Source organism: Saccopteryx bilineata, chromosome 5 (genome assembly GCF_036850765.1).
Source record: "Saccopteryx bilineata isolate mSacBil1 chromosome 5, mSacBil1_pri_phased_curated, whole genome shotgun sequence".
Lineage (NCBI taxonomy): Eukaryota > Metazoa > Chordata > Mammalia > Chiroptera > Emballonuridae > Saccopteryx > Saccopteryx bilineata.
This window is the reverse complement of record NC_089494.1, coordinates 186,839,155-186,865,298: the sequence shown is the minus strand read 5'-3', so window position 1 is coordinate 186,865,298 and position 26,144 is coordinate 186,839,155. Positions and strand designations below refer to the sequence as shown.

The following is a 26,144-nucleotide window of genomic DNA, read 5'->3' as shown; positions in this document are numbered from 1 at the left end:
ACTTTAAAAAAAAGATATTTAGCTGAAGTGATTTTAAAAGAAGTCATGGTGGGGAGACGATACTGCAAGAAGAAAGCAAAAGGAAAGGTTAAGTGTCTGAAACAGGAAAGTTCCTATGGCAGTCGTGATCAGACTGCCCTTCTCAGAGCAGAGTGATAAGATTTAAGGAGGGCATAGCACTATACCTCTTCTCTTCATGCTCAACCCTAAAATACCTTAGGGAGGAGGGAATTAAGGTTTTGGTACCGCCACTCTATGATATTTTTTGTTTTTACTTCTTCATAATTTGTTCTCATTTTCCTATTACTAAGAAGCATTAAAAATGTAAACTTAATCAGGTGGTTTAATTATGCTATATCAGTGTTTTTCAACCGCCGGTCTATGAACTGGTGACGGTCCGCGAAAGAGTTAACCATCCTCATGTTGTATGAAAATTCATCAGGGTGGCTAACTCTTTCGCGGACCGGCACGAAATTTCTGGTGGACCGGCACCTGTCTGTGGTGCGGACCCAGCGGTAAAAAAACACTGTACTATATCAGAGCAGAATTCACCCTTTATTTAACTATAGTTTGTAATAGTATACTTAATACGCTCAACGGAAGTGAAAGTTATTTTCAGACTACTCTTAATATGTTAATTTAATTTCGGAAATTCACAACTGCTGTTCATTTAAGGCTTTTTGTCCTCTTTGTTTTTACCTTTGCTATTGTAATATGGTATCTTTTCAAGCTATTCAAATCCCTTTCTCAGTAAATTCATCAGTGCGCCTCACAACATAAATCGTTTTATATGTGTGTAATATTCTCTATAAATGTAAAAGTAGATGTGAACCTTAAAGTCTGCATGAAATTAGGGGGACGAAGTCCAGGATAACCATATATACATCCATATCTAACAAAAAGTTGTGAATGATTTCCTGTGTTTGTAGACAGGCAAGCTTGGATTTATTTTGATTTCTTCTGCCTATACCTAGTTATGGTCTTAGGCAGTGGGAGGTTGGAAGTCCTTTCCCAATTCTTTATTAGGTAAAGGAAGTAGTTGGAAGTAGTTGGAGGTATAACACGTTACAGTGTTTGGGAATATTTTGGTTACCAGAGCAGCCACTACTTTCTCCCCTGGTTCCTTTCTTTAGAAACAGCCATTATCACTCTCTTTGTTGCCCGTCGGGGAATGCGCTCATAGGAAAAGCAGTCACAGTGTGGCAGTACTGTATTGTGGTATTGACTTGGTGTCATTTCTTTCACATTAAATTCCTGATCTACACAGGTATGTTTGACTGAGTGTTTTCTAGTGAGCTGCCTCATTCATTGGTATTCCTTCCACAAACATATTTTGAAACCTATATTTACTGCCTAAAGCCTTATTTGGTAAATCATCACCATGCTGTTTTTCCAAACAAAACATTCTGGACCATTTGGAGATGTCCAAGTCAGTGCAAAGCTAGGACAAGAAACCATGACTCTAACACCTGTTTCGAATGTAGTTATCCTGTTACACGTGTGACTTGGCCTTTTGTACGAGTCAGTGCTTGGTTTCGTGTTTTGTATATAAGTTACTGCATATTGGTAGAAAGGCACAAGCATAGGCATCTCAAGTTTTTCTTTCAGGGTTTCTTTGCCCTTTCTTCTCAATACAATCATCTCTCTTTGTCCTAAAACCCTTTTTCAGGCGGGCTGACCTAGGCTGGGAAAACTACCCTTTGTTCACAGGCCAGGATGTAAAGTGTGAAGGCAGATCAGCCTCTGTGAGAGGCTGTGGTCCTATGCGTGGGAGAAGAGATGGCGGGGTAACTCCCCTGAGATGACAAGCGAGGATGGAAGTTCACAGTTCGGAGGTGTGTGTTGAATGGAAGGGGGCAAACAAGGATATTCTACACCTGGTGTTCCCTATCCTTTCAGTGAGAGCGGGAGGGAGGGAGGAAACAGCTGAGTTCTCAAGAATACTGAGGTTTTTGAGAAGCCAGTGGGGATTGGGAAACGACAAATGAAAAAGGAAGACGGAGAAGGATCTCAGATTAAAATGGCATATTCTGCACATATAGTCAAGTAGAGAGAGCCTCTGCCCTGTATTACTCATGCATTGTGGAATATTGGTGGAAAAGGCCTCGGGGTATGCTGCTTACTGACAAGAGAAGTAAAGCTGAAAAACTTGACATGAGTAGTTATGAAATATATAAGTAAATTTATCAGTAACCTCCAATACTGAGCTCAGAAGTAGCACTGTGCTTCCTGCTCTGAGCATTAGCACTTGGTCCAGTCACTGGATAATGAGCTGAGAAAAAGAAAATGAAAAAACGTTTTAAATGTAATGGCCGAGTAGCTCAATTGGTTAGAGCATCACCCTGACATTCCAGGGTTGCGGGTTCAGTCTGCTGTCAGGGCACATACAGAAATCAACCAATCATGGTATGAATGGATTTAACAAGTCGATGTTTCTCTCCCTTCCTTTTTCTCTCAAACTCAATACAAAGGAAAAAGTTTCAGGTTTGTTTGTTTGTTTTTTCTGTCATTAGCTGGGGCATTGTTCAGTAGTGAGAGATTTTTGAGGTTTGGGAACTACCAGGAACATTTGGCAAAAAGACAGGTTTTGTGTAAATAATTTACTTTTGGATCCTTACTGTGGACATATTTTGGGAGGGTGTGAAAAGGAAGTATTATATAAATACTAAATCTTTTAAATGCATGTTAATAGGATTGATAATGAATTTGTAAAGTCTGGATGTGATTATTCTGGATAATTGCTAACATAATCAGAAATCTATGACTATTAGGTCATTTAACTAGTCGGCAGAATTTTTCCTATCTTGATTGGGAATCCAATCATTTAAGGGTCCAGCTTTCTTTCCTTCCAGTTACTAGTTTTTTAAAAAAAATAATAATAATTAAGGGTATGTCACATTTAAGTTGCTGTTTGTGTTTTTTGCAGGTTTTGAATGACTGTGTACACTGCCTTTTAGTGTAAGCACTGGTAATTGAAGATTTGCTATAGTACTGCCAACTCTCTGTCCGAGGCACGTTGTTACAACAGCAGGGAAAATACATAATTTTCCCAAGACCAAGTGACCATTATTCTTAAGCATTTGTTACCGATATCTTAACATTTATTTATTTATTTATTTTTTGTGGGTTGTCATAGTTTTCATGATGTGACAAACACTTAAATGTCTATTGATATTGAATATTTTATTATTGTTCAGCCTGTTAGAAGAGGTGACATGGAAGAAGACATTAAAGGTTTACTAAGAGGTGGCAGTGAGTTTGATGTGACTAGCAGAGATGCTTCTGAACAATGCTGCTAAAAAATACATCTAATGAGATGTGGGATGTTTTTTAAAAGTAGTCAGCATTAGTGTAATATTCCTTCAGGGAGCGTTTGTAATGCCCACAAGAATGTGTTGGTGGAGGGATCAGATTCCCGGCTAACCTTCCGTTCTTGCTTTCAGTAGTTGACATAACACACACCTGTGTGTTCTCTTCTCTGACCTCTAATTGTTTTGAAAAGCTTCTGACATCGGGAGGTGTGGAAAAGACCCGATTTTGATTGCAGTGAGGGCCTTGATTTATCTCAGGTCCCTCTAATCAGCTGTAATCAAACCTCCAGTTTCTATGATAGATTGGTGTTTTTCTTGAAACATTCGAACATGCTAGAGATAGAAATATGTGAATATATTTACATGTCAAATAGCACTCATGTTGTGTTTCTTTTTCTTGGGAGGAGTCATTTTAGAAATTCTCTCTTAAAATAGTTGAATTGTTTGTCAGTAGGAATAGCACTGATAAAATTGACCTAATTCAACCTTACCATTTTCATAGTGATAGGGAAAACTTTCTTCGATAACATCAGCATCGGTATTACCAAAAATGTTGTCACATAAGGGAAAATACTTACCAAATATCAGTGAATTTCCCTTGAACTCAAAATATTCTGCAATAACTTTGGTAACTGAATTAGTGGCTTTTTAGAGTATATATTTTATATAATATATTTTTGTATATATTGTTTAGTATTTTTGTATTTCAACATCCCTGGAATCGTAGACTGATTTTTATTCAATTCACAGATTTTCCTTTTCAAAATGAGGCTTGACTTGGTTTGGCATCAGCGACTTACTCCTTGCAATCTATTTAATTGAGTAGCTTCTGCTGTTTATCCAAAAATGCAGATAAATGGCTTTCAGCACAGTGTTTATAGTTTAATAGTTCCTAAAGTGAGTCAACATTATCAGCTAGTGTGTACATGTCATTACTAATGATCTCTCTGCTTATACTTTCTTCCTAGTAAGGAGACACTGAACTCTACAAAGGCAAGAGCCTGGCACAGTTGGGAGTGGGTGGGCTGTTTGAGCCTATTGGTAATGCTCTTTTCTCCCTTATTGGTATAAACAGGAAGAGAAATATGTGCTTTACCACAATTTTTGCACTCACAAAAGCTGTCACCAAGTGCCATATGGATAAGTGCTATGATGAAAAAATTTTAGGAAGTAGCTGTTGCAGTTATTTATTTTATTCCAGATTATCTGTCTAATTAATAATTAGCACAAGTTTAATATTTTTCTTGTTAGGCTATTTGACTTTATGAGGGAGAATAGGAATCAACAGGAAATTTTCATGTTACTACCAAAAAGCTACTATGATTTTAATGATAAAACATACACACACACACACACACACACACACACACACGTCTCCCAAGAAAGAGAGAGGATATACATAACTTGATTAATCATTTATCATAAGTTGGGCTTATTGATTTTGAAAGATCATCTTTCACTTTCTTTAGGGAAAGCAAAACAAAAAACAACTCTGAGACTCTGCTCCTAGGAGGATCAACAATCCTATGCCCATAGTAGTTGAAACGGATGAATTTTAACAATCTCTAATTCATTACATAATAAAAGTTCTTGCCTCCCACACCATGTTAGTTTCCAGGTATTTAGGTAGAGAATAGGGCATTCTGTAAGTAAACATGGAGAATGGTTTCCTAATAGCTAAAGTACTAACTATTACATTTTGATAAAATATTTTGTTTGATATATGTTCTTTGTGAATGGGAAACCTTTCCTCATTTTTAATTTTTTTTTTCTTCTTTTCCAAGTGAGAGGAGGGAGATAGACAGACTCCCACATAAGCCCGGATCAGGATCCACCCGGCAACCCCTGTCTGGTGCAAATGCTCTGCCTACCTGGGGCCATGCTCACAACTGAGCTATTTTTAGCACCTGAGGCAGAGGCTCCAGGAAGCCATCCTCAGAACCTGGGCCAATATGCTTGAACCAATCAAGCCAAGGCTGCAGGAAGGAAACAGAGAGAGGGGAAAAAGAGAAGTGGGAGGGGGACGGGTGGAGGAGCAGATGGTTGCTTCTTCCGTGTGCCCTGACGGGGATTGAACTGGGGACATTTATTCACATACCAGGCCAATGCTCTACCACTGAGCCAACCAGCCAGGACCAGAAAATCTTTCTAATTGAAGTGGCCATGTAAGACAGCTTTGTCCTTTGCTTCCACATTAGTATTACTGTTGTTTGGGAGCACTTTGGTCATTTAAATAGAATATGCTTTAAATATATATTTATCTTCTTATTCTAATATTGAAATTTAAGATTACATACTAATTTATTAGTCTATTTCATGGTAAAAATATATAACACAAAGATACATCTTCCTTATGGGGGTATGGTTCAAAATACAGAAACATCCAAAGAAAGGGTTTATGAAAGGTAATTATTTTTCATGTGGCATCTTAAATTCAGGTTTTTCTGCTGTTGTTCTTTTTTTCTTTGGTTGTTTATTGTGAGATCCCACATTGATAATTATTTAAAAGAAGAAGGCAACATTTTGACCTTAGAATATAATGTGTGGGCAGGTACATTATGGATATAAATGAGGAGATGTGAATCGGATAAAGAAAATGAAAAAGAAAAATTTAAAGGTAAAATCAATTAGGCTTTTTAGAGCCTGAGTCACTGACTCTACTAGACTTTATACAATTAAAAAAAATTCAAAAATAAGATTACTTTTAGAGGATGTTTTGAAAACTGAAGCCATTTGTTTATCAAAAAAGGGCAGCTTGAGCAGCATCAGGCCAGAATGTTCCAAAGTGTGCGATCATCAGATTTAAGATAACAGAATCATTATAATAACAGAGTCATAATTCAGACCTTTCCTCAGTGTTTCTGCTCAAAAGTCAGCAAGATTGCCCTTTGGCAATCTTATTTCTATAAATTAGAGGAAAGTGGATGGTGGTTCAGAATCTCAGCACTGTTTTAATGGCCAGTTAAGAATAATTTCAGAAAAATATTTTTATCTTAAACTATCAGGAGTTTATATATCACTAGTCACACCCATACCCAGCACCAAATTCAACATCTTATTTAATTTTGGATGTGCAGACCAGATTATGGGAACAGGATAATATTAATACAGCATTTTGTATCATTCCTTCTAAATCTTTGTACTTTTTTAGTTGGCCTCAGAGTGTTATTAGAACTTTGAGTGCAGTCTTATCTCTAACACTAGAGTCTGAATATATGAAAAAGCTATAAAACTTACCAGATTCTGATGAGAGAATGTTTTAATGGATATAGGAACTTCTTTGGACTCTATTGCTAATATATATATAATGTGGAATTTTCCTAATAATGCTTTTTATAGACTGATTGACTTAGCAGGTAATATCTAATGAATGAAAAAATAATATATTGAGCATTTTCTTTAATATATCCATTTAAGTTATGTTTACATTTTGAAGGTAGTATATTTTCTTTTATTTCAGCTTTTTTTGTGTATATAAATGAACTTTTTTAGTTTTTGTTTTTATACCATCTGCTGTTAGGAAAGGGTATCTTTTTTTGGATAAGGTTTTAAATTATTTATTTAAAATGGCATGGATATTAGCGTGGGAGCCAGAGGGTTTTGTGTTTAGAGACTGTGTAAAAGGAAACAGCTGAAAGTTGTGGTGTGAGTCAGCAACCCTTTGATGACAAAAGAACAATGAAAAAGTTAACCTTTGTTCTACTCTCCCCAATTAGATTTTAAGGTTTGTGGGCATAGTGGTCATTTTCTCTTCATCTCTGTGAAACCAAAGTTCTATGTAGACAGTCTTGTATATGAAAAACTAGTTCTTAAATAAATTTGGACTTGTTGGTAAGTTTCTGCTAGGTTAAAATAAATCTTTTATGCAGCTTTCCCATACATGTTTAATTAGATAGTTAGGTCTGAAATATACATTTTATATAAAACCCTTTGTGTCAAGTCAAATGACATAGTGGATTTAATTAAAAGATACAATTAATGGTAATCATTTGATTGTCAGTTTTCTAATATTTTGAAGGACCCCAAGTTATAAAAGGAGTTTGACATTTAGTCAGTGGTGTGATTTAGCCAGTTCACACTGGTTCAGCAGAATCAATACCTAAATTTTTGTTGAGTTCAGCAATCCAGTTGTTAAAATGGCACTTACTGTAATCAGGGTTCTCTCTAAGGTGGGCACCTGGGCAGCCGCCCAATGTGGAAGCCACAAATTTACATTCCTTACTCTTTTTTAATGTTCATCTCTGCAACAGCGTATTCTAAGCGCCCGTAGTAATGTTCATTCTGTCCATAGGTGAAAAAAATTTGATAGAACTATGTCTGTAATATTTATTTTTTCATTTCATAAGGCTCATTATACCTGTGATGAAATACTACATTTTAATTCCCTCGCGTTTGATACTTCAGTAGGAAGTAAGGATGCCAATCAAGAAACAATATGGAATTATTTTAAATAACAGTTTATTGTTTTTTTCAGGAATTATTTAATATTTTTCATAATATTTTTAAACTGTCTTGTAACATAATCTAGTTTTATGTACCTCTTTTATTGTTCTTATTTAAAAGTATTTAAATACATGAAATAATAAACTACCTTTCAGTATGTTGTTTTTAATACTTAAAATGGTCATTAGGTTAGAGAACTGATTGTTAAATTATTTGAATCCCACTACTGCATTTATATATATATATATATATATATATGTAAACCTCTTTAAGGAAAGATTTTTAAATGTTTATGAAACTGATCAATTTGTGAAGTTGTGCTTATTTTTAAAATAAACTTAAGAATTACATGTTGAAGTACCATTCTACAAGTCAAAGGCTAATATAAAAAAATAGGTTTCTAGATATTTAAATGTCATATATTTTTCTTCCTTGCACATAATCAGAAGCAGCTTTTAACCATCTGGCACTGTTACATAATACACCGTGGTCAGTGACTTTTTTTTTTTCTTTCCTTTTATTTATTTTTTTGATTCTAAGGTTTCCTTTCTCTTTTACCTTTCCACTGTCATATGCCATGTATCCCGAACATAGCTCAGTGCCTGACCGGAATAATCTCTCTTGCCAGCTTATAATCAAAGGGCATACTGAGAAAAACAGCTGAGCTGTATTAGGCAACCACAGTCTGGACTGCATTTCTTAACTGCGGAATAACACATCACAGGTGCAGGATTAATGCTGCCTACGGTGCTGGTCTTTTTAGTGGAAAACCCTAGCAATTCTGTGCCTCCTCCTCCTGTCTCATCCCCGGGAACCTGGCAATGATCTAGCAAGCACACAGAAATAAAATCTGAGTAGTGGGAAAAACTCTCTATCTTATAGAGGCTGTTATTCCCTCTCCAGAAAAATGTAAGCAAGATCAGTTAAGCCAATTCTGGCACATACAAATAAAGATGATAGAACTTAGTCTTTCTTGGCATTGGGAGTTAATCAGAAAAATTTAGGGCGTGGGGGTCAAACATTTTACGCACAAAAATCACGTGGCAAGAAAATGCAGTTTAGTTCAGCTGTCCCAGCAGTGTATGTCTTAGGTTACTTTTAAACTATTAAAATGTTTACGTATATTGTTTTAACTTTTGCATTGCGTATGTGTTGGAGGAGGCGTTGTTCTTGCCTCTACATTTTCCCCCCAATATTTTCATGGTTAAAATCAAGTGTTGTGGCTATGTAAAGTTCTTGTGGTATAATTTAATCATTTCTAGTTTTTTGACTTTGTGAATTCTTCTGCTATCTATGATAGACACCTCTAAATTCACGGATTATAAAAGTCGAGGTTGTTTCCTTGCAAATACGGTCTTTAAAAATGTAAAATGTTTTAAAGTATAAATAAAGGATTTGGATATTAGAACAAATGAATGTTTTGAAAAGAGTTACTGAGTCATTTACTTTTGATCAAGGTTAGAAATTATTTTAGCAAGGTCAAGTATATACTCAGAAATGAAGGCAGTTTTAGAAATTCATGTCATTTTTGGTATCTATCTGTCTTAGAAAACTTTTCTATGAAACATAACATAAGTGTAAACAAAGCCATATAGATAGCATTGCAGGTTTTGAACAGTTCTTTATTTAGTCTACAGTTTTTTCTTAAAACTCTATAATGGCATTCTAAAATTCAGGTTTTAAGTCATTTCATTGCTGGTTGTCCTTATTCCATATTGTTTCATCATAAATAGGTTTTTAAGTTCATTGATGATGGTGATAGTATATATAGTCTATGTATTTTATGCTGGAGATATTTAAACACTTGGAATAGTGTATTTTTAGGTCAGTAGGCTCTTTAACAAAAATATCCTTTAACAATTATTCTATTAGAGGATACAGAAAGCATCAGGAACAGAGAGATCCTAAATGCTTTCCAGGTTTTTTCTTTGGGGAAAAAGAATAGCACGAGCATGGTGATTTGGTTTTTGTTCTGTCTGGCTTTATTGTCACTTCTCTTCTTTACATATATGAGTCTGTTCAAAGCAGTTTTACACATCAAGCTGTCTGGGGAGTGCTTTGCAGAGCTGCAAAGTAAATTTTGGTGTGGGGGGCAAGTTGAACATCTCCTTTGATTAGCTTCAGAACTCTGTGAAGCAGAGCATTGATAGAAAGATCCCTGAATAGAACCACAGCTCCCGGCTTGGCAGTCTGCCCAGTCCCAGTTGATTCTTAGACATGATTGTCAAAGAGGCTATGCTTTCGTTTCTTTTCCAACAATGCAGATTTGAACAGACACATTAAATATTTTAAAATACAGAGATTTAATTTTAAAATCATTCTATTAGCTATAATTATGCTGTTGGATGGGTATAGATTGAGTTTGATGGTAAAGTGTCTTTAAACATTGTGGCTACATGCTTGTCAAGTTCCTTATTTCTTAAATTGCTACTTGTATTAAACTACTTATAAACATGTTGTGTTTAGAATATTTTCAGAGATTTTAATTTTATTTGGACATTTTGGTTGATTTTCTCCAAATTCAAAAACATATTAAAACCTGAAAGAAAGGCTAACTGTTATTTGAACTTTACAGAGTGGATACATGATAGCTAAAGAACTATAAGTACTCTCATGATCGAATATTGTGCATACTTAAGCTCATACCTCTGTGTCAATCACCTACAAAACAAATATAAATGAATAAATTGTTCACATTTATATATGTAATCTCTTCATGATTTGCACATCATAATCTAGTATTCCATACAATAAAACACTTGAATGATTGAAGTTTTCACTTTTTATCCAGGTGTGTTGGAGTCTCTTGGCAGTGCTTTTATAAGATAAAATGTTGAAAACATGATTATCCTGCAGAATAGGAGTGATGTGGTAATGTGGCTGTGGATGGTGAAAAGAGAAACAATTGCCATTAACTGGAAACATATAGATATATTTTATGATAAAAGCCCTGGTTTCTGTAGTCAGCCAGTACATCTCTAGCATTTTAAAAGAAAATGTGTTTTTCTTAACCTACTTAATGGTGTTAACCATGACCCACTGAATTGAAAACCTGTCTGTATGTCTCCCTGGTTTTACTGCTTATGTTTTCCATAAAAGATTGTGGTTGATTGCTGCCACCATAGTAATCTTTCTTCCTACACACTTCTACCTATAACTTACTTATATTTGACATTATATGTGGCATTATGACATCTATTTTATTGTTTTCGTGTACTATTTTTGGTTTTCCATATGTAGTTGATTTGTCTCACTATGTTCCACGTGTAGTTGATTTATTTCACCAACAAGATGATTATTTTATTAAGGGCACTTCCCGTGCTATGGGCCATTGTGCTGTGGAGAGCGAAAGGATTTCACGATCAATTGCGAGATAGAGGAAAGTACCACGGGAGGAAGAAAAATTAATAACAATATATTAGTTGCCCCGAACGAACTTTCAATGTTTCATAAACCAAAAGGCTCTTTATTTTTATAGGCTTTTAGCTCACAGTGATGCAGCTAGAAAGAAAGGGAGAGTAAAAGGAAGTTAAATGAAGTAATAGAGAAGAGAATTGAAGAGGAGGGAGAATCAGGATGAGAGAAAAGGTATGTGGAGAGAAGAAAAGGAAGAGAAGTAGGAACAGAGGAGATGAAGGAGCAGCGACTAAGGGAACAACAACGACCAAAGCATGAAGTAGGAAAAGAGAAAAATCTGAAGAAGGAAAACAAACAAATGAACAACAGTAAGCTTTCGTAGCACAGAAAACGATTTGCTGGTATTCACTCTCACTCTGTGCAAGGCATGTAGTAGGTGCTCTACTTACAATATCTCATCCAGTTCTCACAGCAGACCAACGAATACTGCCACTCTCCTCTGTAAGGAAGTGACTTTTGGTCACTTTTGGTCTTAACTGACTTGCTAAGACCAAAAGCAAGTAAGTAGCCAAGCTGGGCTTCGAACTGTTTCGTCTGTTTTACCCCATATCCTGGTCAAGTCTGCGTCCACTAATCCATGACCATAGCTGATATTGGGTCCTAAGCTGACATTCATCCCCTTCCATAGCATGCCCAGAAACTCACCACCAGCACCTTCCCTTGTCTCTCTCCCCTCTGACTCCTGGGACTCTGGAAAGAGAAAAATTCCTCTGCAGGTAACACCACAGTTAATAATAGAAAATCTAGTTTTCCCGTATACGACGTGCAATTCTTGCTTTGGTATTTTTGAATCAAAATTGTATTTACATTTTGTTACTTGACAAAAGAATTTAGGCACATAGCCCAACTTTTTATTATCATTGGGTTTCATGTTTTTCAAATATTTTTTCTAAGTTTTTGTTGCAAACAACATAGAAAATTATTTGAAAATGTGTTAGTGAAACAAAAGGGTTAGGTAGTGAAAACAGAGGAAGCTTAAAAGACAGTAAACTATATAATTCACTAAACTGAGTGAAAGGATTCATGTTTTAAGTGAAGAAAATAAAAATTAGTTTTCTCTTTAAACTCATTATTTAAGATCACTAACAGTTATTTTTAAATCAGTATTGTTTCTAAGCTCTGATCAAGTTTTATTCCTGTGTATTTTATTTTGAACCACTATATTTAAATCAGTTTTGGTTATGAACAGGAATGGGCATTGATTCATGTTATTTATTATCATAACAGTATGGATAGGGGTTTAATCAATCATTCTCAAAGCATTGCTGGCCAGTTCAGTACTTTCAAAATTTTCTTTCACTGATATTTTTACCCAAAATAGTTAAGTGCAAACTAATGTGATAAGAATTTAAATTTCTCTGCTTGCTCCTTGCCTGCCCTCTGGTGTAGAGGGGTAAGAACAGTGAAGGCACTAAATTTTTTGTTAATTTTTGATATATTCAGAGAGCTAAAAAAGAAAATGAAAGAAAACAATTACTACTAGATCCTGTGGCACAAAATAATCATGACATTTTTCAGTGAATTTTGAAGACTCAACTTCATTTCTAAGCCTATTGTGTGTTGATACTTAATTTCCCTTAAATAACCTAAGTTGTTTATAAAGGTTGTTTTCTATATGTTTTAATGGGAAGTGGATTCTGATATTCTCTTCACTGTAATGGCATTTTTGAAGTGATAAGAATGTTACTTAGAAAGTAATTAAAATTAAATATAGCTGAAACATACTTTGGGATGTAATGGATGAATATAAAAGTTAAAATTTATTTGTTGCAGAGTTGAAGTAGTATTATATATATATTTTTTACAGTTTACTTTTTTTATGTGTCTTCTGTTTTTTCTGATAAACTCTTGTTACATTTTCCTTTTTAAAAAATCATATGGAAGAATTAATAACATAAAAATATAGAAAAAATTTTTAAATAAATTGATTTAAGTTTACACATCAAAAAGAGTTATTTTATTGTGTTTATACCAGGTTTCCAGCCAATAATTTCCCACTAATTCCAAATAAGTAGTTTAAAGGAACTCTGTCTTATTTCCTAACTTAAGCAAGAAGAGATGCTATAGGAAAATTCTATGTAACTATATACAAATAAATGCAAAATAGCTGGAAATGTCTATATAAATGTAACATATATCCAAGAAAATATATTCAAGATTAATAACTTTCTATTTAACCTTTGTAACTGATTAGAAGCCACACATTACTCCATGCTGATTATTAGGTTTTTTCATGAAGTGTGATTCATTTGCTTGGAAATTTATTAATCTATCTCATATAAAAATCATAAGAAATATAACTTAGTTGTGATTAATTAAGAACACACACACATATAAGCACAAGCGTAGAAGTAATTTTGTGGTTTATTTGTTCCCTAAAAATCTACCAGTCCTTTGGAAAAATGAGAACCAATTTTAGATTGGCTTCCACATACCCTGCTTTGTATTATCTTAGTAATTTGGATAATTAACTACCTGGGTTAAATATAATGTAACCAGCTAAGCTAACTACACAACATTTGAACTGTCTAGATTCACACTATTGAGCTCAAAATTTAGAGGTGGGGGAAGGGAGGGAGGATTGAGGGTAGGAGAGAGAAAGAAACTAAAATATGGAATAAGCTCCTAAATAGTGATTTATTCAGTGTAGTATTAATTCCTTAGGAATTTTAGACACTTTGACTTTTCTCAGTCTTTTTTCCCTTATGTTTTTCTCTCAGGTTTATTAATAATTCTCTTATTAAATATTTTAAAAACATAATGGCCTGGAAATGCTGTTGGCAAGAGATAATCGTTTTTGTTAAATTTCTGTTCTACTTAATTAAGTAGAAGCCATTTACTATTTAGCTTTCCTTGATGGAAAAATTATTTAAAGATTTAACTTACTGATTTAGAAAATACAATGTACTAAAGTATACTTAATGTTTCTTTAATGTTCTGTCATCTTCCAATTGTTTTCAATGATTAGCCTCTTTTATATAAAATTTACACAGAATCGCCTGACCAGGCGGTGACGCAGTGGATAGAGCATCAGACTGAGACACAGAGGACCAGGTTCGTAACCCTGAGGTCATCGGCATGAGCGCAGGGTCGCTGGCTTGAGCTTGGGACCATAAACATGACCTCATGGTCACTAGCTTGAGTTCACAGGTCACTGGCTTGAAGCCCAAGGTCGTTGGCTTGAGCCCAAAGTTTCTGGCTTGAGCAAGTGGTGACTCATGCTGCTGGAGCTCCCTCTCCTGAAAGGCTCATATGAAAAAGCAATCAATGAACAACTAAGGTGCTAGGATGAAAAATTGATACTTCTTATCTCTCTCCCTTTCTGTTTGTCCCTATCTATCCCTCTTTCTGACTCTCTTTCTGTCTCTGTATATAGAAAAAAGTTAACACAGAATCAAGTAACAGGATCTAATGAATAAAGAGTTTATATTATTTGAGTGAGTGAACTAAATAAACCTTACTATCTCTTAAAGTCTACTTTTTTGTGTTTCAAATGGTAAGATATTAAAAATAAAATGTGAAAAAGACATTTTGATAATTATCATAATCAGACATCTAATATTTGGGATAATTCTTTTTTTTTTTTTTTTTTTTACAGAGACAGAGTCAGAGAGAGGGATAGATAGGGACAGACAGACTGGAACGGAGAGAGATGAGAAGCATCGATCATCAGTTTTTCATTGCAACACCTTAGTTGTTCATTGATTGCTTTCTCATGTGTGCCTTGACTGTGAGGCTACAGCAGACCGAGTGACCCCTTGTTCAAGCCAGCGACCTTGGGTCCGAGCTGGTGCACTTTGCTCAAACCAGATAAGCCCGCACTCAAGCTGGTGACCTCGGGGTCTCGAACCTGGGTCTTCTGCATCCCAGTCCAACACTCTATCCACTGTGCCACCGCCTAATCAGGCAGGATAATTAATTATTGCTATTCAACTTTTCATCTGGATGTTCACATTTATTACAAATATATATCTTTGTCTTTTCTTCTAGCTCTTACTTCAGTATCATTATTATCAGGCTAAATTCATGTCTCTATAAAATGATTATTCTTTGTACAAGCATTTAATTGCCTTTTTTCCTGTCTTAGCTGATGTGTTCCGTCTTGTTTTGGATTGAAAATGCTTCGCTTATGTGTGTGAGGCTGGCTGAATTTTGCACAAATTCAGTCTGAGTTTATATAAAAGTGATCTTTCTACAAATCTTTTTTCATATAGATAACAGTAACGCAATTGTCTAATTTCTCATTGGCCCTTTTTCTCAAATGTGGACTAGCACTTAAGGAGATCTGCAGTGTTCTTAGCTTTCAAAGTGAGTCTGATCAGATTGTTTCATTCAACTGCTGCTTCTCTTCCCATTTGTTTACTAATCTCCAAATTATCACTCAAATACTTTAATTTTGTCTGTGATTGGAAATCTTGTGAATTGTGTGACAATGATTTTCATTTCATAGGAAATTAAACACACATAAATTAATTGGCTCCTAAGTACAATCGCACACTTTTACATTAAGTTACTCCCTCAATTTGATTATTTTAGCAAAAGCAAGTGAACTCTTTGCATGTCTCAGATTTGTCCTTAACTATTCATTTATTTAATAATGCTAATTAAAAGCAATCATTATCTCATCTTGCTAGTTTTAGTTATTCAGATCATGTTGTATGTAGTTACCTTACATGTGCAGTCATAATGTCATCTTACTCAGTTTATAGAAATACTGTCTGTATTATGAACTAACATTGCTTTTTTTACCTTTTTGTTCTTTTGAATATGTTTCTGGTAAAATAGCATATATCTATTTATACTGCATGTTAAATATTAAGTAATATTGAAAAGGTTATGCAACAATATTTTATCTTCATAATCTTTATAGAAAGGATGGCTCTTACTTGATTTGTTCGGTGTTTGAGAGCCAAGAGTTGACTATAAAAGTTGCTTGGAGCTACTAGACTTAGGTATCTTTCCTTAATAATAACTAAACTAGTTTACTTTGAATGTTCTACAAAATACCAGGGAATAGATTGTTGATAAGCTGCAGTATAGAATCAGGTATGTAGATTTACCACAAACTTAAATTCACATGCATACAAACACATAAAACATGGATTTAGTATTATAACAAAACTGTTTATTGTTCCAGTGGTGAATCCTATAATGAAGATTGTCAAGGAAACTTCCTTCTTCTTGGCAGGGTATTCCTTTATGATTTCCCAATTCTTTTTTGTTCACTGATATTCTTCATTCCACATCAGTGTATGAGACTGATTACTTCTGTCTTAAACTGAGAAGCAATTTGAAAATGTTTTTAAATAGCTCCAACCATTATCTATTGCTACTCCATAGATCCATGCTGATATAAAAACAGGAATTACAGCCCTAATGAATGCAAACTGAAAATTTCATGATACCAAATTCAGTATTCCCACACCGAGATACTATATTTTTCTACAAGAAGTAGGATCCGCGTATATTTCATCAACATTCTTATAGATGTGAATTTTTCCATCAATTTATCTCGCACACACAAGCTACACTGGGATCATTATATGAGATGCATATTTTTAAACATGTTTTTTATTTGTTTTAACATAGTTTAAAGAACCTTATTTCTATTTTTTAAAAAAGAATCTTCCCAACAAACCTGTATCCAATAGTAACTATTTACATTTTTTTTTCATTCTTTTGGTATTTTACCTCTTGATTATTCGATATTAGTCATTATTTTTGAATTTCCACTATTGAAGATAAGGATTTAGCTGTCTTTTACCACTCTCACCCCCCACTACATACACACGTATTTTTGTCTCCCATCATTTATATATATGGAATTAAAAGGTTACTTGTTTCCATGGTTTCCTATGTTCCTATCACAAATTCATTTCTAAACTCTCAATCAGTTTAAATTTAAAATACATAAATTATTCTATTAATATCAACTTTTTGGAGATATCGCTCCCAGAGGCTTTTGCTCTGCTTCAGTATGGCCTGATTGTTTCTTAGGTACAATGTATAGATTTCATCTTATTGATCTACTTATACCTTTATATTGAGTTCGGTCTCCAATTAGCAGAACTGTATTATTATTATTATTATTTTAGATTTTATTGATTCATTTTTTAGAGAGAGTACAGAGAAAGAAAGAGAGAGAGAAAGAGAGAAGGGGGGAGGAACAGGAAGCATCAACTCTCATACATGCCTTGACCCAGCAAGCCCAGTGTTGTGAACTGGCGACCTCAGTATTCCAGGTCAATGCTTTATCCACTGTGCCACCACAGGTCAGGCAGCAGGACTATATTCTATTTTCTTATTTTCACCTTCACTTCGGTGGAGCATCTTCTACAATAACTTTCTGAGAAAGGTACATGGGAGATAAATTTCTGAGACCTTGAAAATCTTAAAATGCTTTTTCCCTATCCTCATAGTTGATTTATAATTTGCCCAGGTATTGAGTTCTCTCTTACTCTTTTTCTCTCTCTCTCTCTCTCTCTCTTTCTAAAACTTTGGAATCTCTCTTTGTCTCCAGGGTTATAAAATTTTGCATAACGTACCTAGGTGTAGGTCTATTTGTATAATCTATGGGTTCTTTCAAACTTGAAAATAATGATTTTTAATTATGGAAAACATACATGACTTATTTATTTGATGATTTCCTCCCCTCTATTTCCTCAAGTCTCTTCTAGAACTATTATTATTCAGATATTGGATTTCCTGTGTTGATGCCTTCATTTAATTAACTTTTTCTTTGTGTTTTACTCTACATTATGAGAGATTTTCTAATCTTATTCTTTTCAACTCACCTACTGAGATTTTTATTTATGCAGTTTTATTTTTAGAGTTCCTTATTATATATAGCAACACATCCTTGTTTCATTGATATCATGTATTGTTATAAGCTGAAAGTATTAATAAAAGTTTGTAAGTTTTTATTTACTTTCAAATAATGTTACTTTCAAATGGCTTTGTCTGTATATTTGTTTTGTTCCAGGTCTTTGATGTTTGAGGATATCTAGTGACTTTGAATTAGTCATTATAAAAAAGAGAATGGAGCATTATGAAAACTGATAAGCTCTGTGCACATGGGTAAATTGAATCACCTGTGGGCCTCACTATAGGATAATATTGTAGGACTGTTTAACTGAGAAACTTTTAATACCCCTCCTTTTTTTTTTAAAGGTATTTACTTGTTTATGACCTGGTCAGGTTCCAGAATAAAGAAGGCATGAGTTAGGCTGCGATGAGTCCTGGGAGCCATGTGGGATGGTGGTGGGGGCGGTAGTAATGGGAGGAGTCAACATCAGCATAAATGTTCACTGAGTGATTATAGCAGGGTGGTGTCTTGCCCACCTCTATGCTTGGTTTCCTATGGTTCCTCACCTTAATGGTGGAAAGGTAAAACAAGTCATCTAGTGATATGTAGATCAGATTGATTCTTCCAGACTTCTGCAGGGGTGGGGAAGGATGGTTACTAGCCTGTAGGGACTAGGAAAGAGTAAGTGAAGCTCTAACAACTTCGAAAACAGATTTCAGCCTCCAACTGTTTTTTATATTCCTTTCTCTGTCACTTCTAAAGTAAGGTGGTGTCTTTCTGGACCCTTTGGGGATTGAGTAGTAAAACTGTTTTGCCTCTTGGCCCACCCTTGGCTTAGGATCAACATTTTTGGTTTTGTTAAATCTGTATCTGCTTGTCTTGCTTTCCAGGTTTTTATTGCTAGTGTCTTCTCTTGATCTCTTTTATATTGTAGATTCATGTTTTTTAGATTTTTTAAAATTCATTTTGAGAGAGAGAGAGAGTAGAGAGAAAGAGAGACAGAGAGAGAGAAGAGGGGGAGGAGCAGGAAGTATCAACTCCCGTATGTGCCTTGACCAGGCAAGCCCAGGGTTTTGAACCAGTGACCTCAGTGTTCCAGGTCCATGCTTTATTCACTGAGCCACCACAGATCAGGCTGTAGATTTATTTTTTAACTGATTTTTCTATTATTAAAATATAATTTTTATTGCCTGACCAGGCGGTGGTGCAGTGGATAGAGCGTCAGACTGGGATGTGGAGGACCCAGGTTCGAGACCCCAAGGTCACCAGCTTGAGCACGAGCTCATCTGGTTTGAGCAAAACACTCACTAGCTTGAACCCAAGGTCTCTGGCTCGAGCAAGGGGTTACTTGGTTTGCTGAAGGCCCGCAGTCAAGGCACATGTGAGAAAGCAATCAATGAACAACTACGGTGTTGCAACGAAAAACTGATAATTGATGCTTCTCATCTCTCTTTGTTCCTGTCTGTCTGTCCCTATCTATCCCTCTCTTTCTGACTCTCTCTCTGTCCCTGTAAAAAAAATATATATATATATATATAATTTTTATTAAAAAGAAGCCTATCCTCAATAAAAAATATATTTTAATATTCTTTCTTGTCAATAAATACACTTCTATATCAACATTTTAGTGGCTACATAGGAATCTCATTTTAGAGAGCTAACTTACCATCTTTTATAACATAGGCTGTTTTAGCAATATTGCAAAGAATCCTATTATAGTTGAATTTATATCATTCTTTAATTTAAATAAATTTTAAATGTGAAGAAATTGTGACTCCTTTAGCCCTTGAAGTAGTGAGTATTTTTCCTGCTTGCTGACTCCTGGGTGTGAGTTTTTTTTTCAAAAAATGAAATTAGTTCCAGTTACAGTTTTATTAACTTAAAATCATGTTTGTTTGATAACCAATTTATGGAAACAGAAAGAACATACATTTGCCTTTTTCTAATGTTGCTTTACACATGTACGATCGTACTCTGGATGGTCAAGAGGCACGAGGATGTACATGAACGTTCGTACTATTCAAAGGGTTAAAATGTTTCTTACAGAACAATATCTATTTCCAATGGTATGGTGATATTTCCTTTCTAATGTAGACAATTCTATGTAAACATTTTATTTAATAACTTTTCACACCAAATGGTTAATTCTGTGTACATTTAGTTCATTCTACCTAGAGTCTGTGTCTGGAACGGGATAGGCACTTGGTAAATATTTGCTAAGTAGATATATGCATAATAAACGAAATTTTATTATTTTGTTTTTAATATCAAAGAGAAGGGGTCAAAATGGAAGGAAACAGTATGTAATTTAAATACCTCATTTTCATCATTTTACGAATGAAAAAAGAAGTCACCACAGATCTTTTTCTAAACTTCTCATTTTCTTATGTAACCAAATCTGTTTGTAGGTTTTAAAAAGTAACACATGAACACTGTATATATCTATTATGTATATGCACTTTGGCCTAGAATTTAATTTTTTTAGTCTGATAATCTGATAATATTTTGTTAATATTTGATTTAATTCTAGGTCAGCTGGATGTGTTGTGAGAGAAATTTAAAAGTAACATTGCTCAGGCTGACAATTTGTGCAGTGACATTCCATTTATGAGAGCTTTTACCCCAGTGCCAAGAAACATAATAGATACCAATGAATGCATGACCCCTTCTTGAATATCATTCCTTTCCAAAAGTAGTGGTAGTAAAGAAGGAAAATATGAAAACTACCAGTATGTTAAATAATGAAACATGGTCTTATTATTTAGAATGTAAAAAAAAAGTATAGCCCTAGCCAGTAGACTCAGTGGTAGAGCGTCGGCCCCAGTGTGTGGAGGTCCCGGGTTAGATTCCCAGTCAGGGCACACAGGAGAAGTGCCCATATGCTTCTTTACCCTGCCTCCTCTCTTTCCTCTCTCTCTCTCTCTTCCCCTCCCGCAGCCAAGGCTCCATTGGAGCAAAGTAGGTCCAGGCACTGAGGACGGGTCCATGGCCTCTGCCTCAGGTGCTAGCATGGCTCCCTCTGCAACGGAGCAACACCTCAGATGGGCAGAGCATCGCCCCCTGGTGGGCATGCTGAATGGATCCCTGTCGGGCACATGCGCGAGTCTGTCTGACTGCCTCCTAGTTTCTAACTTTGGAAAAATACCAAAAAAAAAGTATATTATTTTCTTAATATTAGTTACAAGTTATCAAATATTACTATGTAACATATACATTCTAAGCTCTTGATATGAGGTAGGTGCTTATAATTATCTCCATTTTAAGGGTAAGGAAGTGATACATAGTGATATTGCTTATAGTTATCCAAGGTCATTTTACTGGTACTTAGCAAAGCAGAGGACCCAGGTTCTAAACCTCAAGGTCACTAGCTTGAGAGCAGGCTCACCTGGCTTGAGCACCTGGTCACTGGCTTGAGCATGGGGTCTCTGTCTTGAGTGTGAGTAAATGCACTTCATGGTCGCTGGTTTGAGCCCAAAGATCACTGGCTTGAATCCAAGATCTCTCACTTGAAGAAGAGGTCACTCACTCTGCTGGAGCCCCCCAGTCAAGGCACATAGGAGAAAGCAATCAGTGAACAACTAAGGTGCTGCAACAAATAATTGATGCTTCTTATCTCTCTCCCTTCCTGTCTGTCTATCTCTCTCTGTCCCTCTCTCTGTCTCTCTCTCTCTGTCACACACAAAAAAAGTAGAACCATTGCTACTAATGTAGATAAGCACTTTTGCCTGTAAAAGCTGTGGGAAGTTGTATCTTTTGAAATGTTTCTTAAGTTTTTATCTTCCTACTCAACTTTTCAGGTTAAATATTTATAATAATTTGTTTTAAAAATTCCTGAAAGAGACCCCTAAAATAGAATGCTGGAAAGAGTTTTAGGGCCCAAATAATTGGGGTATAAAGGCTGACTTCATGATTTATTAGATGTGTGAAGATCACTTAAACTTATAGTCTTAGTTTTCTTATCTGAAAATGGGAAGAATAATAATTACCCATAGTATTACAATACAGAGTAAAGATAATCTGTAAACTAATGTCTCATTGAGCTCCTTGTATTCAAATATAATCATTGTAATTTAATGAAAGGATTTTGGGAATTTCTATATTCTATATGAAACATATAGTTATATATGTCATTCATAACTATCTAATCTCTTATTTATAGAAAGTATAATTTTTAGTATCAAAAATATCAAAATATCTGTTTTTCAATTAAATCATTAAACATCAGGAAACTCTAAGATTTTGTTTGCTATCACCCTATTCTTTGAACAGAAGACATCGACTGGGTCATCTCACAGCTGCTTAAATGCTTCCTCTTTCTTCTTTTCCACAGAATTCCTTGATAACATGCTTTTGCGAAGTTCAGGAAAATTAAACGTGGGAGGCAAGAAAGAGGATGGTGAGAGTACAGCCACCACTCCTCGTCCAAAGATCTTGCGTTGTAAATGCCACCACCACTGTCCTGAAGACTCAGTCAACAATATTTGCAGGTTGGTACATAAATTTTTAAAACCTAGTTTCAACAGAAAGTCATGACTAGAGAATTGTATGCTGATGGTGTTTCCAAGACTGTATTTTGGGAAATAGTGCCTAAGCCTACTGATTCTCAAAGATATGCCTGTTTTTAGAGAAACATTGAGTTGCATTTTCCACAAAATGAGGCTCTGAGATTCTTCCTCCATTTTGAATTAATTTTAGTACAAGGGGATAAACTGTAGTCGAGTTTCATTCTTTTGCATGTGGCTTTCCAGTTTTCCCAGCACTATTTGTTGAAGAGGCTTTCTTTTCTCCATTGTGGGTTGCCCCTTTATCAAAAATTATTTCACCATATAGCTTATATGTGGTTTTATTTCTGGGCTTTCTATTCTGTTCCATTGATCTCAGCATCTATTTTTCTGCCAATACCATGCTGTTTTGATTGTCGTGGCCCTATAATATAGTTTGAAGTCAGGTATTTTAATGCCTCCAGCTTCATTCTTTTTCTTTAGGATTGCTTTGGCTATTCGGGGTTTTTTATAGTTCCATATAAATCTGATGATTTTTTTGTTCCATTTCTTTAAAAAATGTCATTGGAATTTTGATGGGAATTGCATTAAATTTGTATATTGCTTTGGGTAATATGGCCATCTTGATTATATTTATTCTTCCTATCCAAGAGCAAGGAATATTCTTCTATCTCATTGTATCTTTTTCGATTTCCCTTAACAATGGTTTGTAGTTTTCATTATATAAGTCCTTTATATTCTTTGTTATGTTTATTCCTAGGTATTTTGTTTTTTTTTGTTGCAATCGTGAAGGGGATTTTTTTTTTTTTTTAGTTCGTTCTCAAATGTTTCATTGTTGGCATATAGAAAGGCTATTGACTTCTGTATGTTAATTTTGTATCCTGCGACCTTACTGTATTGGTTTATTGTTTCTAGTAGTCTTTTTGTAGATTCTTTGGGGTTTTCAATGTATAGGATCATATCATCTGCAAAAAGTGATACCTTTACTTCTTCTTTTCCGATATGGATGCCTTTTATTTCTTTGTCTTGTCTGATTGCTCTGGCTAGAACCTCTAGCACCACATTAAATAAGAGTGGAGAGAGTGGACAACCCTGTCTTGTTAGAGATTCTTCCTCCAAACATCACTCATGCACGTGATTATAGAGCATAGGTCCAAGGCACCTTGTTGAGCAAAAACCAATTATTGTATTTTTTGTTCCATAAGACGCACTTTTTTCTTCCCAAAAGTGGAGGGGGAAATGCCTGTGCGTCTTATGGAGTGAAAACTATAGTATTTTGTTAAATATTTTAACACACCATTTGGTTTAGAATATTTCTTTTCTTATTTTCCTCTTTAAAACTCTAGGTGTGTCTTATGGTCAGGTGCATCTTATGGAGCAAAAAATACGGTATTTTCTTTTAAAAAACCTAATCCCCAAAATGAATTCATCAGCAACAGTATCAAGTGTGTGGCTTTTTGTTAAATTTTGTTTAACCATTTGTCATGTTGGCTAGTATTAGTATTTTGGAAAGAACGCCTAAGGAGCTACAGTTATTCTTAAACTGGAAACTATAGTACTTGAACTACTGAGAGTATACCATCTGGTTGGAAAGACATTGTCAGAGTACTAGAGAAGAAACTCCTTCGCAGATCATTGTTTGTATAAATATTTTCTAATATGTGAAACTGGACAGTTTGCCTCTTTCCTCCATATACACCTTTATGCAACCACATCCATTTTGCTGGTCACTATAGCCGCATTTTCTGCCCTGGGGAAGCCAACAGTGTTCCATGAAGAAGCCAGAGTTTGCCAGGGAGAAGTGGCTGAGATAACCAAACAAGTGCAGACTTCAGAAGTTAAAATGCCAGAGAAGCATAGTCTTCCCTCAAGAAGGACAATGAAGCCAGATAAGGAGGTGGGCTGGTACATTAGATCCAGACAGAATATCCAGGCAGCTATTTGGGGACCTCCTTATCCAGAAAGGAGCATGAGGTTGGATGCTTTTATTCTTCCTGAAACCTGTTTTTTTTTTTTTTTTTTTAAGTTTTCTTTGAACTGGAATCTGATACAAGCTTCTCAGTCTATCATAAAATATATAGCTCAAGAAATATATATTAATTGAATGACACAGGGAGGGTATAATCCCAAGTATATATATCATTTAATCAGCAAAAAGTGTGGTAGGGAATGTTTATTTCTTACCATTAGACTGAAGGTGTTTATGATCCAGAGAGGTCAGGGACTTGGCTCTTGTATGATAGAACAAGGTTGGGATCACTGAGGCTCCTTTTTTTTTTTTTTTGTATTTTTCTGAAGCTGGAAACGGGGAGAGACAGTCAGACAGACTCCCATATGCTCCTGACCGGGATCCACCCGGCATGCCCACCAGGGAGCGATGCTCAGCCCCTCCAGGGGGCGATGCTCTGCCCCTCCGGGGCATCGCTCTGCCGCGACCAGAGCCACTCTAGTGCCTGGGGCAGAGGCAAGGAGCCATCCCCAGCGCCCGGGCCATCTTTGCTCCAATGGAGCCTTGGCTGCGGGAGAGGAAGAGAGAGACAGAGAGGAAGGAGAGGGGGGGGTGGAGAAGCAGATGGGTGCTTCTCCTGTGTGCCCTGGCCGGGAATCGAACCCGGGACTTTTGCATGCCAGGCTGATGCTCTATCACTGAGCCAACCGGCCAGGGCCTCCTTTTTTTTTTAATTGAATGTATTGGCTTGACACTAGTCAACGTAATTATACAGTTTTCAGGTCCCAAATTCACTGAGTCTTGAAAGGTAAAATGATTCCAAAGCCCAGACAGTATTTTCTGGGAAATAGTACCTTTTTTGTAATAAATTTAAAAAGTATCAGGAGTTTTACAAAGTTTCCTGAAGAAAGTTAGCAGGAGGAAGCATATTTGGGGAATATCTTACTCTTTTTTTTTGTCAGATCCTGTCATAATTAAGAATAAATTTGTGCCATTTAACCAATAGTCTGGTGATCATATGTTCATGCTTTCTGAAATTATTTCAACTTCAAATATTTTGTCTTGTTTTCCTTATAGGCCATTGAAGTGTTATAAGTTAATTAGGAAGACAGTATTCAGGCAGGGTTAACTGTAATGCAGATTCTCTGCAGTGAGAAGGAGAAGCTGGACAAGTTCAAAGAAGACTGATTTTCCTAGAGGACAGGGAGCTGGAGGAGCTGTGGAAGGAGTTGAACCTGGAGACAGGAGAAAGGCTACCAATTGCCTGATGGGCTGAGTTACACATGTCCATCTTATTCCGGAGAGCATGGGAAGCTATTGAAGGAAAAGTTTAAGCAGGAGTAGCAGTGGTGATTGATGTGGTTTGATATGCTTTCATAAAAAAATTTTCTATTCTGAAGAATATTAGGTGTATTAGAGGGAAATTTTTATGCTGATGCATTGGATATGGGAGGGGCTTCACAAGTCTCTGGATGTACATTTGGATGCATAGTGTAGCCTTTTAAATGCAGGAGGACAGAAGAATATAGTCAAATTCCAATCTGGACATGGTGAGTTTAATATGTAGTTTTGGACACATCCAGGTGGAGATATCAAAGGGTAGGTGCAGAGTGTGGATTTGGAGCTCAGATAAGAGGTTGGCGAGAAAATACAGAATGAGTAAAACATTAGTCAGGTTTTTCTGTGAAGCAAACAGCAAACAGACTCAAAATCACTAC

At 35.6% G+C, this 26,144-nt stretch overlaps 1 protein-coding gene across 3 annotated transcripts in view; it reads left to right on the top strand.

The window, feature by feature from the left end:
* The window catches only part of BMPR1B (bone morphogenetic protein receptor type 1B), a 422,111-nt gene that overhangs the window by 336,573 nt on the left and 59,394 nt on the right, over positions 1-26,144 (top strand). For all 3 annotated transcript variants that reach the window (XM_066232955.1, XM_066232952.1, XM_066232953.1), the window contains one exon: positions 22,307-22,463. In XM_066232955.1, coding sequence (XP_066089052.1) covers positions 22,321-22,463 — 143 coding nt within the window. In that variant the 5' untranslated portion in view covers positions 22,307-22,320. The remainder of the gene's footprint in view (positions 1-22,306; positions 22,464-26,144) is intronic.